The sequence below is a fragment of the Amblyomma mixtum genome, chromosome 6, assembly GCF_055824585.1.
Source record: "Amblyomma mixtum isolate Tamu chromosome 6, ASM5582458v1, whole genome shotgun sequence".
NCBI lineage: Eukaryota > Metazoa > Arthropoda > Arachnida > Ixodida > Ixodidae > Amblyomma > Amblyomma mixtum.
The window spans coordinates 15,674,619-15,693,774 of NC_143017.1; the positions used below are offsets into that span (position 1 = coordinate 15,674,619).

At 46.5% G+C, this 19,156-nt stretch overlaps 1 protein-coding gene across 1 annotated transcript in view; it reads right to left on the minus strand.

Annotated features, from left to right (window-relative positions):
* LOC149338280 (uncharacterized) overlaps positions 1–19,156 on the minus strand; it is a 273,452-nt gene that overhangs the window by 86,820 nt on the left and 167,476 nt on the right. The window contains exons 23-28 of the mRNA XM_089550727.1: positions 17,108–17,206; positions 13,557–13,718; positions 12,116–12,313; positions 9,274–9,327; positions 3,745–3,906; positions 796–846 (exon numbers count right to left, since the gene is read on the minus strand). Coding sequence (XP_089406853.1) covers positions 796–846; positions 3,745–3,906; positions 9,274–9,327; positions 12,116–12,313; positions 13,557–13,718; positions 17,108–17,206 — 726 coding nt within the window. The remainder of the gene's footprint in view (positions 1–795; positions 847–3,744; positions 3,907–9,273; positions 9,328–12,115; positions 12,314–13,556; positions 13,719–17,107; positions 17,207–19,156) is intronic.

Consider the following 19,156-nt stretch of genomic DNA (forward strand, 5'->3'; position numbering starts at 1 on the left):
GGCTGTAGAAAAGAACTGTAGAAGAACTGAGGATTGGGCGAGTTGGTGGTGATCCATCGTATTAAAAACCAGCGCTTACTAAACACAGACAGAAGGCGAGACGACACAAACTGAAGGCGCTGAACTTACAACTGAATTTTGATTCGAAAGTAAGCAGTCATTTTCTGCGCGCGCGCACACACACACACACACACACACACACGCACACGCACACGCACACGCACACGCACACGCACACTCACACGCACACGCACACGCACACACACACACGCACGCACGCACGCACGCACACACACACACACACACACACGTAAAAGCGTCTTGTAAAACACAGATGCACTGCAACCACCATCATGTAATAAAACCTATAAGAATTGATCAAGAAAAAGGAACAGGAAAACCCCTTCCAAGGCACGCGCGCAGTTCTCTCAACCCCGCTATCCACAGTAGCCTCGCGTACGTGAACCCGACTGCGATGGATCGAGTCAGGGGGTCGATTGTGTACGGTCAGTCCGACTCGGCGGATGCGTGCGTGTTTGCATAGATTTTAGCGAGTCGAGACCGGTTCATCTGCAGCGACACCAAGCGCCGAGCAGCGAAGCGGGTTAGGGCAGTGACAGCGTCCAAGATTGCGTCACAGCACCGCTGTCTCGCAGGCGCGATGGCTCAAGCGAAAACAGGTTCACATTTATCCTCTCCCCTCCCGCTAACCCGACTCTTCCGGTTAACGTACTTCCGGTTAACTCGATCCGGTTAACGTGCTATCTGCCGTTGGGGTCGAACGAGTCCACCCACCCCCTGCAGCGTAGTTGACTTGACTCGCTCCGTCGACTCCCGGAACCGACTCTGAGACGTTTACATGAACCCAGTAACCGGTTTTCAACCCAACCCCTCAACTCAATCCCGTCTTGTAAACGCCGCTAGTGAGCAATGCTCATATCCTTAGAGCAAAACAAAACTGCGCGAAGACGACGAGACAAAAGAAACGCACGAAAACACACACACAAAGCGCATTGTGTGTGTGTTTTCGTGCCTTTCTTTTGTCCCGTCGTCTTCGCGCAGTTTTGTTTTGCTCTAATCATGAACCGACTAGCCCAACATCATGTCTTACCTCATATCCTTGCATGACAAGTTAATCGAGGTTTTGCTGACGCATCCCTCGCCCTTTATGATAATGTGGAATGTTTCAGCAATCTCTCTTATGCGCTGGTCATCATGTACGAAGAGCACTGTGGTGTCAGCAAAAAACGGAGAACAGTTACAGGCGAGGCAGTGTTGTGCTACATATCTAATTTCCTTGCTGCTGACGGAATCGGCATGTACCTGGTCTGGCCGATGTATACACGCCCTCAAAAGAAAGGGATAAGTTACGCAACGCCCTTCTTACAGGCAACATATCTGTTCCCATGCTTAATATTGCATAGCTTCTCGTAATATTGCATAGCATAGCTTCCCTCGCGTTTCCTGTGTACTGCAGCCCCCACCATTCCCAGTTTATTGGGAGCAGAAAAAAGCAAGCTTGCATGCATGGTAACCTGCATCCTTACACCTGCTGACCTGTGCGACGCAGGGTACCCGGAGGCTCTGACCGTGTCCTGTGCGGAAAAAATGTCCAAAACGGTGAAGACATCCGGACTCAATCAGAACTCCGTTCTGGTCCGAAAGAAAGGAAGTTGGCGGTTATGTCTCACGCCCTGTCTCACTGGCTCAAAAGAGTAGGGCCCCGATACAGAGTAAGCTTGCTTTTTTCTGCCCCCATAAACTGGGAAGGGTAGGGGTTGCAGTGCACAGGAAACGCGACGGGAAGAATAGTAAGAAGCTATGCAATATTAAGCATTGGAACAAATACGTTCCCTCTAAGAGGGGAATTGTGTATCTTATCCCTTATACATCGGCCGGACCGGCCGATGTAATAATTGTTCTCTCCTACAGCATGCCAATTCAGTCAGCAGAAACGAAAATAGAAATGTAGCAGAACACTGCCTCGCGTGCAACTGTTCTCCGTTTTTTGTTGGCATCACAGTGCTCTTTGTACATGACAGCCAGCGCACAAGAGAGATTGCTGAAGCATTCCACATTATTAGAAAGGGCGAGAGATGCGTGAGTATCAAAATATAAAACGACAGTTTAAATTTATAAACACATTGTTCACTTTCGAATTAAAATTCAGTTGAAAGTTCAGCGCCTTCAATTTGTGTTGTCTCGTCCTCTGTCTGTGTTTGTTTCATCATCAGCGAAACTACGCTCACAGCAGGACAAACATTTCCCGTATCTCTCCAACCGATCATGTCCTGTGCCAGACGTGGCCACCTTATTCCTGCAAACTTCTCATTGACGCCCCTGCTATGCCTCAGTTCTCTTGGAATCCATTTCGTTACCTTAACAACTATCTTATGCCTTTCCTTCGCATATATGCCTCGCCTTTGCCCATTTCTTCTCCTTGATTTCGACCATGCCATCATTAAGTACAGTTGGTTTCCTGACAAACTCTGCTCTATTTTTTTTTTTAAAGCAAAAGCTTTACTGGCCTCACGGCGCCGATTCTGCACGAATGACCTTGAACAGGAGGAGTGGAGCTGCTTAACTAACCACGTGTCTTGCAGCAGGTGCAGCCGCGCGCTCCTCCGTCGCCGTGGCCGCTGCGCGCTGCCTTTCCAGTGTCTCGCTATGTACGAAGCAAGTCAGGCGAAGCCAACGCCCTAGAGCGTGGATACTGGCAGACGTCGGGCAGAGTCTACTCACCCGGTCGACATTGCGAACCATGCGAGGAATTTAGCACTCGATATGGAGCGTAACGCGCTAAACGGGCAGCCGAAACCGATGAAAAGCGCGAGCTTCTAAACCAAAGCATAACTGGCTCCCTGGGACAGTGGACGTCTCAATCGCGGTTTGAGGTACATGATGGTGGTGAGAGAGAGATGCGGGCTTCATGCGTTAGCGCTGACAGCTTTGTGGCAGACACGCAGACTGCAGCAATAGGCAGTTGCGTGACTCCAGGCCTGTTGTGCAAGCGTGACTTGGGCTTGCATAACCAAGGTTAGCTGAGCTAAGCGGTACCATTTTTTTTTAGTGTTTCGCCTATCATTTGCCTCTCCACAGCGAGCTGTGGACTCAATTTGATTTGAACTCTTTTCATTACCTTCCATATTTCTTCCCCTAGGTGAGCACTGCAAACATACGACTTTTGTACACTTCCTTGTTCAGAGATACTGGTAAACTGCGGCTCATGACCACAGAGTACTTGCATAATGCTTTCTACCAAGTCCTTGCTTTCGTAGCTATTTTACTTTCGAGAGTGCAGTAAGCGGTTAATACGTGCCCAAAGTAGATGTACTCTCTGACAACTTAAAATGTTTGCATGCCTATCACAAACTGTTGTGTCCTTCCTACGCTATGGAACATTAATGTAGGTTACGTCGTATTATTTTAAACCCACCTTACAGCTTTGACTGTTTAGAAGCTCGTCAGGCTTCGCAGTTTGTCCCCTGAGTGACATTGCGAGACAGTGTCGCTAGCGAATCGTTACTTTCTAAGGTATTCTCTTATATCTTTTATTCGCAACTCTTTTAAATCCTGATCTTTCAATATCTACAGAAAGCTCAATTACGCCCACGTAATTTTTTTTTTTTCAGAATTGTGCAGATACATGGAAACTGTAAATCGAAAGGAACACTCCACGTCCGCTGCCCGTGCTCGCACACGGTTACTGCCCTTCATCATAGCGAGAGAGAGTTGGACACTGGCCTTTTCTCCGGGCTCTCCATGTGGTCCTGGTGCTCCCACCGGGCCCTGGGGTCCCTGTTCGCCCGTGCGGCCGGGCGGGCCCTCTGGTCCCTGCGCGCCTTGCTCCCCGCGGGAGCCCTTGGATCCTGGCTGGCCGGCGTCGCCCCGACGGCCGGGAAGACCCTGCGCACAAGGTCACAGCTCGGCTCCCCTCTTTTCAGCGTCGCTTCCCCTGGGTCACACCAGTGGGCAGCGCACGAATCTCGTTCTGCATTTTTATTCCTTCCCGTCTGTGGTGCATCTGGATGAACAGCGCATCTGACGCCATCTTCTGCACACTGCCGTAGGCATAAAATGTCTGTGTGCTCGCCGCCTGAAAGAAATAACCCTTTCCGAGGTGTCTACTGATGGTTTAGTGTGATGTACAGTGTTAATTAAAAGTCTAGGACCGACACTGTCTGCTTTTCAGGCGCATAAGGGAGAACTCAGACATCCTTAATGACCGAAGTCCTTCGAAACCCCAGGAAAAGATGTCTTCTCGCCTCGAAGAAGCTTACAATATGACAAGTGCCTACGATGTTTCACTGCTGGTCTCCTGAAAAGCAAGCACTGTGGGCATAAATATTTTGGCAACAGGTGTGCATCAACAATAAACTCCGCGTATGACCCGATTATTTCATAATTGGTTTCACAAGTTAGTCGTCCCTTCATGGTCCCTTAATGAAGTGAAAAACATTAATGGTGTGCACGTGATGCACCAGACTTATGCATTTGCCTTAGAGCTAAAGAAGGCGTTGAAGTGACTGGAAAATTTCGGTTGCTGAATATGTTTTCTATTCAATAAAGGCTGGTGGCGTTTCGTTTGCGCCTTCCTTTCTAGAGCAAGACCTTCTTGAGGTAGTTGGTTGTAGCATGACAAGGTTTACGCAAAAAGCATACTGGCACTAAAAGACGGAGACAACACCCACAAGACAGGACTGGCGCCAACTTCCAACTAAGTTTATTAACGGAAAAAAACCACTTACTAACTACAGGAGCAGGCAAAAAGATAAAAGCAAAACAGGTACGAGGGGTGATTTAACAAAGGCGCACGTGCTGAAAGTACCAAAGCAATGATTAAAACGCTGAAAAATATCCACTAAGAAAACTAATCTCTTCATCTGTCAGCGACACAGATGGCTCCCTTATGCAGATATGGCCCCCTGCTTGATGCTCTATTATTTCACGCTGTAATCTGTCTTTAGACCTTGAATTACAATATTTTCAGAAGTGTTTTCATGCTTCGGTCAGGAATAAATCGGCCAGACAGGAGAGTGCTTTAATGAAAGAGTGAGGCAGCACAAGATTAGAATAAAAATGGTAAAAATCTTCCTCTATCACTTGATTAATACTGTGAATGTGGTCCATTGTCGAATATCCTTCCCGACAGCCTGCTTGATCATTTTGTTCATTGAAGTCTAAGGCTGTCGTCATTTTATTAGCGATTACCTTACTAAATATCTTGTAGGCAATGGACATTAGGCTGATCGGCGTGCAATTTTTCAAATCACTGACATGTCTCTTCTTATGAATTAAGATGAATTTAGCGTTCTTCCAAGCCTCTGATACGCTCGAGATCATAAAACATTGCGCATACAGGGTGGCTGCATTTTCTAGCACAATCTACCCTCCGTCCTTCGACAAAGCTGCGGTTACCTGATCCTCACCAGCTGTTTTGCTCTTTGCATTACTCCTAAGGCTTTCTTTACTTCTTTCGTTCCTGGCACGATGTCCCATTGCTATGCACTGCTGCCTCTCTAACTACCGTTCTGATTGATTGGCTGCTATATAGATTTCTTTAGAACTCTTCCACTACTTTAACCATGCCACCTATATTGCTAATGATATTGCCCTCTTTTTCTCTTAACGCGTACATCTGCTCTTTCCCTACACCTAGTTTCGTCTTCACTGCTTTTAGGCTATCTCTCTTCTTTAGAGCATGCTCGGTATTCTTGATTTTAAACTTGCTAACCTCGGCTGTCATCATCATCAGCCTCACTATGCCCACTGCAGTGCAAAGACCTCTCCCATGTCTCTCCAATTAACCCTGTCCTTCGCCAGTTGCGGCCACCGTATTCCCGCAAATTTCTTAATCTAATCCGCCCGCCTAACTTTCTGCCGCCCCCTGCTACACTTTCCTTCTCTTGGAATCCACTCCGTTACCCTTAAGGACCAGCGGGTATCCTGCCTTCGCATTACATGCTCTGCCCAAGCCCACTTCTTCCTCTTGATTTCAACTAAAATGTCGTTAACCCGCGTTTGTTCTCTCACTCACTCTGCCAGCTTCCGATCTCTTAACGTTGGACCGATCATTTTTCTTTCCATAGATCGCTGCGTTGTCCTGCCAGTTCTATTCTGTCTGTAGGGTGAGATCATGCTTTGGCGTTTCTTAATCACATTTTCGTCTTCTGAGATAGCTTGCCGGTTTCCTACCGACCCATCCTACCGCCTACTACTACTGTACCCTCTGTAATGATAGCTGTCAGATTATCCTTCATTAATTGAACATTAAGATCGTCTTCCACAGTTAATGCCGAATATCTGTTCGGCAGCGATATCCTGAGTTCCTCTACACTCCCTCTTACCGCTAACTCGTTAATAGGCTTCGGCTTCATTAGTTTCTTCAATTCTCTCTTTATGTGTAAGCTAATTCGAGACCTTACCATCCTGTGGTCGCTACAATACACCTTCCAGAGGACATCTGCGTGCCGCGCGATGCCAGGGTGAGCGCATAGTAAGAAGTGTATTGCATTTTTAGCCTCACCGTAGGGCTCTTCCATGGCCATTTCCTGTTTTTTTTTTGTTTTCGGAAGAATCCATTCATGATCCGTAATAGAACTTCATTAACAGCTCCCCATGTTATTACTATTGCCTATGCCGTAGTCGTCTACTGCCTGTTCTCCACCCTGCTTCTTCCCTGCCGTGGCTTTTAATAAGCCACGCCACGGCTTTTAATAAGCACAATGTACTGTGTTTTGACTTTGCTCATAGGTTATTCCACGTTCTCATAGATGCTTGCTGCAATCTGTTAATCATGGCTTGATGTAGGCTCGTAGGCCTGTGGCTTCTTCAGTTTGTACTTTTTTTAAGCCTACTTACGGCAGCTGCGACCCTGTCCTTATTACTATAGAATTCCTCTGTAGTATCCTGATATTACCCGGATTCCTCTATTTCTTGACTGACGAGGAATGTCATTCCTATTTCTCGTCTGTCTGCTAATCAACAATAGCATGGTGCGTGCCCGCCCTTTAACACAGTAAATACTTCATCTCTTCTCCTAACCACACAAAGCCCTCTGACTTAATGGCCTCTAGTCCCTCGAACAACAGTACTAGGCTAGCCTTACTGGATGTGGTTCCAGCGTTAAATGGTTTATGGTTTGTGGAGGTTTAATGTTCAAAAGGGACTCAATCTATAAGAGACGCCGTAGTGAAGCACTCCGGAAATATCGACCACATGGGGTTCCTTAACGCGCACTGACATCACACAGTATACGGCCTCTATAATTTCACCTCCTTTGGAATTCGGCCGCCGCACTCGGGATTGAAGCTATAATTTTCTGGTCAGCCGAGGGCCATAGCCACTGAGCTACCGCGGCGGCTGGTTCCAGCGTTAACGTTGCCAGTTTCAGTTTCTAATGGCGGCTTATTCGGAGTCAGAGATTATTAGCACCCTCCGCTGCGTCACAGGTCTGACCACCGTCTTGATCAGTCGCTGCACAGCAGCTGGGGACTGAGGGCCGAGGGTTAACTGATTGGTTCATATCGGAGTTTCAAGCTGCACGTCTGCGGAAATATCTTTCGAGAGCTGTTTCCTCATGCCGCGTTCGTATCGCAGAATGTCACAGAACGCCTATGGATTTTGAAGCGCTTTGTTGCCCCCCCCCCCCCCCCCCCCCTAAACCACGAGCAGCAATTTCAACTCAGCTGAATACAATTTTATTTCACCAGTGGTGTGGATTGGCTGGGCCGCGTTTAGCAGGTTCTCTAAGATTGTGAACAGGCGTTTACCTTTATCCCTCAAGAGAAAAGTGTATAACAGCTGTATCTTACCAGTGCTCAACTATCGGGTAGAAACGTTGAGGATAAAAAAAGGGTTCAACTTAAGACAACGCAGCGAAGTACGGAGAGGAAAATGATAGGTGTAAGGTTAAAAAAGAGGAATAAGGCAAAGTGGGTCAGGGAGTAAACGCGAGTTAATAACATCCCAGCCGAAAGCAAGAGGAGCACAAGGGATTGAAGCAAGGCATGTAACCCGAAGGCAAGATAACTGATGGTCTTCAAGAGTAACAGACAGCATTCCAAAAGAAGGGAAGCGTAGCAGGGGGCGGCAGAATGTTACATAGACGGATTAGATTAAGAAGTTTGCTGGGATAGGATGGCCGTGGCTCGCGCGGGACAGAGTTGATTCGGGAAGCCTTGCTCTGAAGAGAGTGTTCTCAGGCTGATTATTATTATTATTATTATTATTATTATTATTATTATTATTATTATTATTATTATTATTATTATTATTATTATTATTGTTGTTATTATTAACATGATGAAATCTGGGCGCCGGTGCCTTCAGTGTCTCATTATTTTGCTTAATAACTGCGTTGGTCTTAGTGAAAAAGTTTGGTCTATTCTTTCCTTCTGCGCCCTCAGTTATACAGCAGAAAAGTATGACTGAGAGGCTACAGAACAAAACAAGGTGCCAGAAGCGCACTAGCTATGAATAAAAAAGTTCCTTGCAGTGCAGCCCTACATATTTGTTTATCTACCCTAACGCGCCTGTCTTTTCCGACCACAGTGCTAGATAATTACGAAAAAAAAATGTCCCATGGACCACAAAAGATATATCTCAAGGAAAAAAAATAGCACATATGGGCTAAACACGGGAAGTTAGTGGGAAGTAACAAGAAAGTAGTGAATTCTCAGTAAAAAAAAAAATAAAACTATGACAACCAGCCGCAACATATCCTTCGGAACCCGTTGCTTAGTGTGAAAGAAATAATGAAGAAACCTGTTTTACAAGGAAGGCATGGCTGTGAGCCTGTGTTGGGGAATTAGGAGAGGTGGGTGTGTAGGTTTACCCCCAACTTTTTGTCGATTGTTTTCGTAGCCTTCAAAGCTGCGCGTCGCCACTCACTCCACAATTTCTTGCTAGACACGATACACCTATGCACAACAGGATGTCCCCACTGCCAAGAACACTATAGAGATCAACAGCATTTTATGTGGATATGCCCATCTTTCTCGCAGAGGGAGACTCAAAATTCAGAACATACCAGATGACGCCATGACCATCCAACAGATCAGATACGATCAAGCACAGTAGCACAACATGCCATCGCGGCACATGGTAGTGAGAGCGGTATGCTTCGAGTGTAAAAGGAAGTAAATAGCCACATGCAGCCAAAAAACTAGTGCAAAAAAGACAGAACCGCCGTGATGCAAGTAGGTATCATTGGGCTTCTTTTTAAGTTTACAAAGACAACATTTATTGTATAAAAGCGTCCAGTATACGTACCACCAATCCTGGAGGTCCTGGGTGTCCCTTGCCGCCTTTTTCACCTGGAAGCCCCTGAAGCACAGAAAGAATCAAGATCACTTCCATGGGCTCACGGAGTAGAACGCACAGGTCAGCACATTGTGTAGCTAAGGTGGTGTTTGCAAACGTATATCTCCTGGCGTTGCAGATAGCACTATATCTTCTTTTGTGTGGCCAGTAACTGTCCACTTTCTTGTGTGATGGGCGGACAAGAACAAGGAAAAATATCACCTCACTTTTTCTGCTCCCATGCACTTCACACAGTTAGCTTGGAACGATGCGAAACAACTCGCCTAAGTCGTCCTGCTTTTGCCTTATTACAAATACTACACCGCACTCGCGCTTCGGACATATTGCGCAACATGAAGTAATTGTTAAAGACTCTTGTAGCAAATGCATATTATGGCGTGCAGACGCAGCAGTGCTGGCGAAACGAACTAGATTAATGAAATTCCGTCATTCTTTTCTTCTACATCAAACAACACAAGCCTTTCAATGGATTGAAATCCCTACATTTCTCGCAAGCGCAATTCGTCAGTTTTTTAAACTCGAAAGTAACTGATGGTATTTCTCTACCGCAGCTTCGATTCAGCACTATCGATTTGAAAGCACCAGAGCCCAAAGCAGTTACCACTGCGTCACCTCTTTGTGTACTTGAACGATTACTTTTTGTAAATAATTTCAGCGCTTCAAATCATGTGCCATCATTGCGCTTTCGACATTGCGGTGAATAAATGATATCTATATTTTACTAGAAAGATACGTTTACTAGAAAACGAGAGACGGCCAAGGCATCGCAGTAATGAAGAATCCTTTTGGTTCACCCGGAACTCTAGATAGGAAGGTCTCGAGTTCGGGCGTTGCATTTCAGCTTTTCGAATACGAATCAAACCTAACTGAACGATAAATTTATAAAAATTCTCAAATACACAGAAGAAATATCGCTCCACTCACGAAAATACTATTAACGGCGTCTGCTTCCTGGCCCCAAAACGAATGATACCTGTTTGGGGGCTAGTTGGAGCATGTTACCAGAAACGAGTAGTAGCGCCGAAAAAAGACAGCACACACAAACGACACGGGAGAGGCGCCGCTTCTAACTGCTTATTCACCGCGAATGGGAATGAATATCAGGCAAACAATCAAGAGGGGTAGCAAGAACCACACATGTGCGCGAGGGTTCTACGAAATTTTTAAAAAAGATAAGTGAGACACACAGGTGTCTCGCCCCGGTACACCTAAAAAAGCAGCTTAATTCTTATATATGGCAATTGATGGGGTACTAACACAATCACTACAGTTGCTTTTGAAATATAAAGGCTCGAGCACTTCACGGGCTGTCTGGTCCTTAATTCTGTTTAAAACCTTCGTTTCCTTCAGCCTTGCTGCACATTTAATCTTTTTTTCTTCACCGCAGGCTTTACGATGACGGGGCAGATGTGAACCAGTATCATTCTGTAAATCCCGATTATGGTCTGCTAATCGTCGTTAATACAGCGGCCGATTTGGCCTATGTACTTCTTTCCGCACGTGAGAGGGATCTGATAGGCGACTCCCAAGGCACAATTAACAAACGGAGCTGCATGTTTACTTTTACATTTAGTTTTGTTCTCCTTGTAGGGATCAGTTTTATGGCAAAAAAGAAATTTTTGACTCCATAAAACCGACACACCCAAAGAGGAAGGTTTCCCAAAAATGATTTTTTTTTTGGAGATCTGTAATGAAAGTTCTAACAAGCCCAGGCCACTGACGTCCACATCAAGACTACGTAAATTATATATGTATAGCCAAACCCCTTAACTGTTAGTTGGCTCCTTTGTAGACGCTCATGTGGGAGCAGTTTCAAATTTGGAAACATTCTATTTCATATATTTTTGAAAGAAATTCAAACTCGTTATGACTTTTCAATTCTCGATGTGCTATTTCCTCCAGGAGCGCGTGAGGCTACAAATAAACTAATGTACCTTGCTCACCTTCTCGTCGCGTTTTACTTCTTCTCGCATAGCAAGACACGCTTCCATTTTTTTTATTTAACGTTTTGAACCTAGCTATTTTCTCGAAATTTGGAGTTTTCTTTTAATTAGAACGCCACATACGTTGTATTCCGATTTTGAGAAAATTCTTAATTCTTGCTTAGTGCTCGATTTTTCTACATTTATGTTACAATAACTTAAAGATTTTAACTCCGTTAGGTCTCACAAACTAAAGAAGCTTGGTCCTTGTGACATCAAAACGTTCGCTCGTAACCGCGCTGGTGAGTCCGACGTCTTCGATTCCACACCGTATTTTGTTGCTAGTTGGTGTTATTGATGCTGTAGCAATAAATGTCTTGCTTGTGTCAGCCAGTGTGCGGTTCCTTTGTTCCCTCAGAGCAAGGCCCGGCGTGGTCGGCTTGCGCTCGGTAGCGTACGCGACCACGGGGCGGGATCGAGCAGTTTTAACTGTGTCAGCCGCGATCAAACGGGGGAAAACGTATTTATCTCTCCCCAATTAAAACCTCGAAATTTGTAACCATTCCTCGTACTTTACTGGGCTGTATTTAAAAGGTGACCTGCGCACCTCCAGTCAAAAGCTTGCGAATAAAAGTTAATTACATCGCTGCCCTTTTACTTGCCAGTGGATGGGTACACGAAGAGGTGTACGAACGCCCATGGGATAAAAGAAAATTAACCGTGAAGCTGTCAAGTGAGAGCTTTTAGTCAGAGCACTCGCAGTCATTTATACCACGATGACAAATACACTGTAGTGAATTATACATGTCGGCCTGATTTCTTTGCTTGCAAAAAAAAAACACCACCAGAGAGACCCAGCGGACACTCACCCTAGCGCCGTCGTGTCCCGGGGGTCCTGCCTCTCCGCGGACCCCTTGAGGACCGGGCAGCCCTGCGCGGCCCCTCTCGCCAGGGAAGCCTCTCTCGCCGCGGTCACCGGTGGGGCCCGGAGGACCCGGTGGACCAGCCGTCCCCGGCTGACCCTCTTTTCCTGCGGGACCCGGGCTTCCCGGCAATCCTGGCAGACCCTACGGGCAGTGCCAGAAACAGTGGTCAAGGCTGCACTGCCGTACACACACGGGCGGACATTCCGAAGAAAAACACCAACTGAACGGGGCAAGTGGCGCGACTACTAGCAAAACAGTGCTAAAAGACACAATGCCCCACCTTTGCAGGACATAATAAAAAGCAGCGACCACCTTCCACACTTTGTCGGAGGTTGCCTGTTGACCGGCAATGAGAGCGGTTGGCGTAAAACCTCCAGGCATGTGTTCTGACTTTTTCACGTGGCAAACGCTACATCCTTACTTGAGTTGACCACTACATGCGCTGGCCCGAACCGCTTCCGTTGTACGTTATCACGGAGTCCACCTGGCCGTCTGGTTTCGTAGAATGTTGGACCTCTAATTTTGGCTGCGCCATCGTAGTAACAACCGACCGCTGACAACCGACCGCTGACAGCAATTGAAAAATGACCTGCTTAATGCGTTAACAGGCGTCCTGGACATGCGCCACAAACACGGAACTACTACCATCCGCGAGCGAATGGAACGGTTGAAAGGCTACAACGTCAGTTGAGGCCGCCCTTATCGCCTGCGATACTCGAACCACCTGAAGACTGGTGCCTCCGTTTGCTCATTTTGTTCACTGCACGCTTTCGCAACTTTTTATTTGCTTAGCAACATGTTTCCTTGATGACGTAACGCCTCGCTCTATCACCTGAGGCTACAGTGTGTGCATTTCTACCCGCCAATAAACCTGAGTAGACCAGCTTTCAGCCTTTTGGTATTGCACCTGTTCTTTTTTAGCAGGTTGAATGTATTTCCAAGAATTTGTGTTTACGTTTGACACTGCAATCTGATTTTAGCAAATTTAGCTGCGGGAGAAAGGGAGAAAATGTATATACATCAACAAAGTGGCATGTAAATATACAATTTAAGAGAAGATAAAAACAACATAAAACAACAGCAAACACATGATAGAATTAAAAATATATATGCATAAAGCAAAATGCAGGAGCTAAAGTAGGCAAAACCAGCTACAATTTCAATGAACAAAAAAGATAAACATGGAATGGAGGGAGAACAGTGACTTCTGGTCGCCCAGGCCGTCGACATGCTCGGCCTGTAAATTATGGCCGAATAAAGGTCTTCTCCTATTACTAATAAACATGGAAAGTTCATAAACTGCACCAATCTTGCTTTTCGGAAGAAACATGCCCGCCGAATTCTAAAGCGTGCTGAAGCGCTTAGAGCTGCGCATGTGGCCTACCTGGAATCCCCGGGCACCAATGGGTCCCGGCAGGCCTCTCTCGCCAGTGTCTCCGGGACGACCGGGGGGTCCGGGCGGTCCCGTCGCCCCTTCTTTGCCCACGTCACCGCGGGGACCCGGCGGTCCAGGTGGTCCCGGACGGCCATCACCACCAGCCTCGCCCTGCATGCGGGAAAAGGGCAGTGCGCCTAATTTGGCCTCACATGACCACAGTGAAACAAAGCACATACGTATCTCATTTTTCGTTCGCATGACTTGCATTCTCGCCGGCATGTATTCGCAACGGTAATGCACTTGTGGCAGTGCTCCTGATTTTATTAACGCTCTTTGCTCCACAAAGTTTCCCCAGCACCAAACTTGGACGGGTTTTATATCTAATGCGTACTCCTATGAGCAATTTTATTACAGCTGTGCAACGCGCCGCACAAGCTTTGCCATTCGAGGTTTGCCATTAGCCTTCGTTATGTGCCGTCAGTAATCGAGCCGCGCCTGGGTTACCAGTGCTGCAAGTACCCAAATTTCCAATACTGACTGGCATACTGTGACAGATGCACAGTGACGATTGCCATGGCATCTTACAGCGTCAGTGGGGCTTGCTGGGCCCGGCTTGCAAACTCGTTTTTTGGATTGGTGTCGTCGCAAAACTTCTCACACTCGCTTTCCTATTTCGTTGTCAGGCACTACGCAGTACGCCTGCTTTTGGAGCGCCACAGACTCTGTCAGCACCGCGCTAACATCCTGCTGTTATGTTCCTGAAGCGATATTCTAAACTCTGAGTAGGCCGACAGTTCACGCTGAGATATTGGAACCCATGATGGCATCCACGTATGAGTGGCAAATATACTCCGTTTCATGCATAGCAGTCAACGTTGCCAAAGGTTCGAAAGTAGTTTGCTGCACAAAGCAAGCGAAATGTATCCGTCCGTCACGCGAGTGGCAATAAAGACAAAAAAAAAAAGCGCAGTGGCTGAGTGGTACAAAGCGCGCGCTTGTCTGTCCATTTTATAAGGGGCCAAGTTTCGACACCCGGCTTGGCTGTTTTTTGTTTTTTTTTTATTTTTCTTAAAAGATTCATTCGGTAGAAACTCGAAACTGTCAAACTCTAATACCTACTTTGAAAAACACAGGGCTGTTTACTTGGTTCGAAGAGAAAAGGCAGTGTAGTGTACGGCATACATACGATGTAACTTGAGTCGGATGGCGTTGAGTGCAAAGCTGTTATATTTAACACTGCAAGGGCTAGATATTGTCACCTTGCTAGGTCGTTTTTGCGGTGATCTTATTCCAGTAGAGAGACCTTCTTTCTTGAACCTCGCAGCAGTCCGAGGGCTCACCCTGGTCATCTCGCACACAGTTTCGAGAATTTCACGCACAGCCTTCTCCGGGAAGTGTTTCCTTACGCTAGAGTAAACGTTGACAATCACCTGCTTGAAGTCTTTCAAAATTTTCGGAGATTTCAGCTTGGAGAATAGGCGAGCAGGAGATGTTTTTGAAGCCGCAGTAGGCGAAGAAAACAACCGTGTAAGAGATAGCGGTGCCATTTTAGCAGACTCAGAAACCGAAAGACGAAAGCAGACGACATCACCGGCCGGCCTAGCTGTGAAAACCTGATGCAGGAGGAGCCGGAAAAAAACCAAGACACTAAGGCACACTGTTTTGAAGAACATAAAAGAAAAAGCAATCTTTCTGCAAAATAAAGCACTTTTATTATTATACTACATTATTGACCAACATTTACTTTAATTTTAAGTTCATTACTCTTTTCACTTTCGACGCACTACATTACGATGCGGACGAGGAGCGCGAACATGCACCGCAGCCTTCGCTGCGTTGACTGCTATGTATGAAACGGAGTATAGTGAGCGCTTCCATCATGGCCAGGAGAGTGGCAAAGCTCGAACAATCAGAATGAAGTGCTTTTGGCAGGTGCTATCAGTTTATGATCTCGTCTTTCCAATACCCCACAAGATAAAAATCTGCCATGGTTTTGTCCTTTAAAGGGCCGCTTCTGTGGGGCAGAAACTCGAAGCTTCACGAAAAGAACTGGAATAAAGCTGCAGACGGCAATGAGCTATACACAGGAAAAAGATGGAGGCATCGTTAACGCACAGGAGTAAAAAAATGACCATCGTAACCATCATCTGCTTGACTACGTCACCTCTCAAGTTAATGATATCCTAGCTAAAACCAATGAATTGAAATGCACAAGGAATGTGCTGCGGAGAAAAAAAACGCGTATTATCGCTCAGCGTGGTAACGTGGTCGATTCTAAGCGGAATGAAAGCGTATCTGAAGGCGCTGGAAATCCCTATGGCTAGGTTAGACCAGGAAGTCTGCGGGAGTATAAGAGGCACAACCGACGCAGTAAAAGGTTAACAGGAGATCAGCAGAACAGTTCACCGCGGTGTGTAACTAGACGTTTGAGAGCGGTGATTATGGACGATGATGACGATGATGACGGCTGCTGCCAACTGCACAACCAATAGAGATGGTTATTAAGCTTCTTGAGTAGAGAAACACGTTGTAACGACATACTTCTCCGAACCAGGTTGAACTACATTCAAGGTATTTCGGCGCAAGCCTTTCACATGTTCTTTATTACAAAAAGAGATTAAACCTAACCACAAGCGCCATACACGAGCTAACAGGCGTTTTTGGATCGCAAAAATAAAAGAAGCTTATTTACTGTGACTTTTAAGCATGCAGCTATAAACTAAAGGGTATGCTTTCCAATTTAGTGCTTGGCTCGCACAGTGCACCGCTGAGTGCAAGTCCACTAGGGTTTTGAATAGGAAGCCATTATATGGCTAATGAGACGGAAAACCCACATCACACGGTCACAAAACCAACGCGGCCTTATAACGTAATCGGAAATGCTTACATCACCAGGAAGTTTATTATATATCCGTAGGCGGGTTTCAAAGCCAGTCCACCGCGAACAGATCAGCTTCACGGAACACTTCATTAGAGCGCAGCACCATCAACGCAGCACTACAACCCGCGCGCTGAACTGCCAGTATCTCGCCCTGGGTTTTGCTACCCTCGTCTTCATCAATGTCCATTCAAGCGACGCGAACAGACCAGCTTCGCTGGTCTCTGCAGTGGAGTAATATGCCATTGCCGCAGCCGAACACCCCGCGTGCATGGTTTCTATCACCGTACGTAATTGGTCATAAGTGCCCTAGTTCATTTTCATGTTCATCTTTGGTTACAGCCGCGAAAAAAAAGACAGAACACAAGACAGATAGACGGGACGAAGCGCCACTCACAACTGATTTATTCGAAGAAAACATGCACAAATATATGCCGTCTTACATGCAAGGAATACTGTCATCTTCAAAGTTGATATGATGTCTGTGATTTCTATGCCCCGAGAACTTTTTTTTTTGGAGGGGGGGGGGGGGCGGGGCGGGGGGACGTTGGTGGGGAGGAAGCGCCGCGACATAATGACCTTAAGATCAAATGCGATAAATCGAGAAAAATCGATTCGCCCAATAACGAGAGGTGTAGTAAGCAAGTAAGTCTAGCGGGCGCTATGGTGCGTGGCTCACCTGGTCTCCTTTGGCTCCGGGCAGCCCAGGCAAGCCTGGCAGCCCCTGCGTGCCCTGTATGCCTTGTTCGCCTGGTTTTCCATCAGCTCCGGGCTGGCCCTGGGTTGCGCCATATAGGAAAATAAGTTTGCTTCATTTCTTCCAGGCTACTGCATGCAACGCTGGGCTGAAACATCCGTTTGGGTAAAGAAGGTCACTACCTGCAAATGAAATGCCATTTTTGACAAAAAAATGGCGTTTCCACCTTTAAAGCATTCCAAAAGGGCTATGTCTTTAAGTCAGCCTATTCCTATTTACCTTTATTATATGGCCAGTTTTCAAGATTGAATTAGAACGAAAAGGGTACTTAGGTTTTTTTCTCAAATTCCTAGTTTGGTAGGCGGAAAGGCTGATTAGAGCTACTATTTTTTTTTTGGTAGCGAGAGCTACATCACCCGCAGTCCCGCTGTTTGACTTTGTGCATAGGCATAGTAAACAGGGGGCTAGTAGAAACGATTTGCAGATAAAAAAAGAAGATAAGTGGCCTCGAAAACCGCCAAAGGCTAAAACCTTCCACATATTCGTGCACTCAAGCAGCATAAAGAGTCAGTACGCAACGCAACCCAGCAAAAGCGTATTTAAATTTCGAGTTCCGTTACCCTGCTCTAATTTAGACGCATCAAAATGAGCAGAAAAATGATATTTTTCTTATCCGTTTAAGCTATGGTGTATGGAATATAAGCAGGCATAATTAAATAGCGAAAAACGCCAGGTATCCACTTCAGCGCAGTTGACCGTAGCGAAAGAAGAAAACCGCTGCTATACAGTGCGCCCTCGGTCGACGCAACCATGCTCCGAACACGCGAAAGCGCCACGCGCACATCTTACACGCCTAGTTTTATCATCTAGAAAACGAGGGCGAGGGTGCAAAGTTACGTCAGCTGCTGCACGCTCAGAGCCGGAGAGCGCCGGCCAACGACAGCGAGCGCAACGCCGCAGCACAGGCCGCGTTCGGGAGTTCGGGAAGAGCAACCTGTGTCTCACAAGCACCACCGGTGGCTTTGTTTGAAACAGGCGCCTGTCGGGGGCAGTGGTGCATCGCTTATCCACTGCGCCATTGCGCCAGAAAGGCGTATGAGGACACCCCGCAAAATATGAATGTGATTGAGAGGGCCATGAAATCATCAACACCGCGTGACCACCAATGGTCCAATCGTGGGGCACTCCGAAAGATGAAAATGTGTACAATCTCAAAACATAGAATTCGGCCCATCCCAAAAACTCCAAACCAGATTGAAGTTTTGGAAGTTCGCCCGTTCCAAAATATGGATTCAGGTTAAATATTTGGTGGGATTTGTATAATCCTCTATGATAATCTAATAGAGGGTAATTCAATCTAACCCAATGTCATGCCATTCGGCCTATGCAACGGTCCAGGCACATTCTAGAGAATGATGTATAATATTCTCAGCGGGCTAAAATGGGCCGCGTGTCTCTGCTATCTACATGACATTGTCGTTTTTTCCAAAGATTTTTCTTCCCATTTAGTGCGTCTCCAGCGTGTCCTCACGTGCCTTTCCGAAGCCAGGCTACAACAAATCTTGAAGAAATGTTACTTCGGTTCCACGAAGCTGACGATATTAGGCCATGTGGAAGAAGCCAACAGCCACAGAAACCAAGGGGCACGGGGGATTTTTTTAATTTATTTATTTATATTGTGGTGTTGATCAATTTAGAACATTACTGAATATGTTATCGCTAAAGGTAATTGATTAGAAAAGCAGAAGAAAAAACAACCACATGCCGCCGGTGGGATCCGAACCCACGACCTCCGAATTACGCGTCCGGTGCTCTACCTCTGAGCTACGGCGACGGCTGTCAAATCTTCTGCTTTCGGGGGTATTTATGTTTACAAGTAACCTAACCTTGAGAGTGTTCATCAGCGCCACCCACGTTCACAAGCGGCGGACGTAGAACGTCCTGAGTTACCGCCGGTGTGACGTAGAACGTCATCGAACGGAGAGGGTGGAAGCTGCGTGAGAACCCTCTTATGCTTCCTATGGCGTCAAG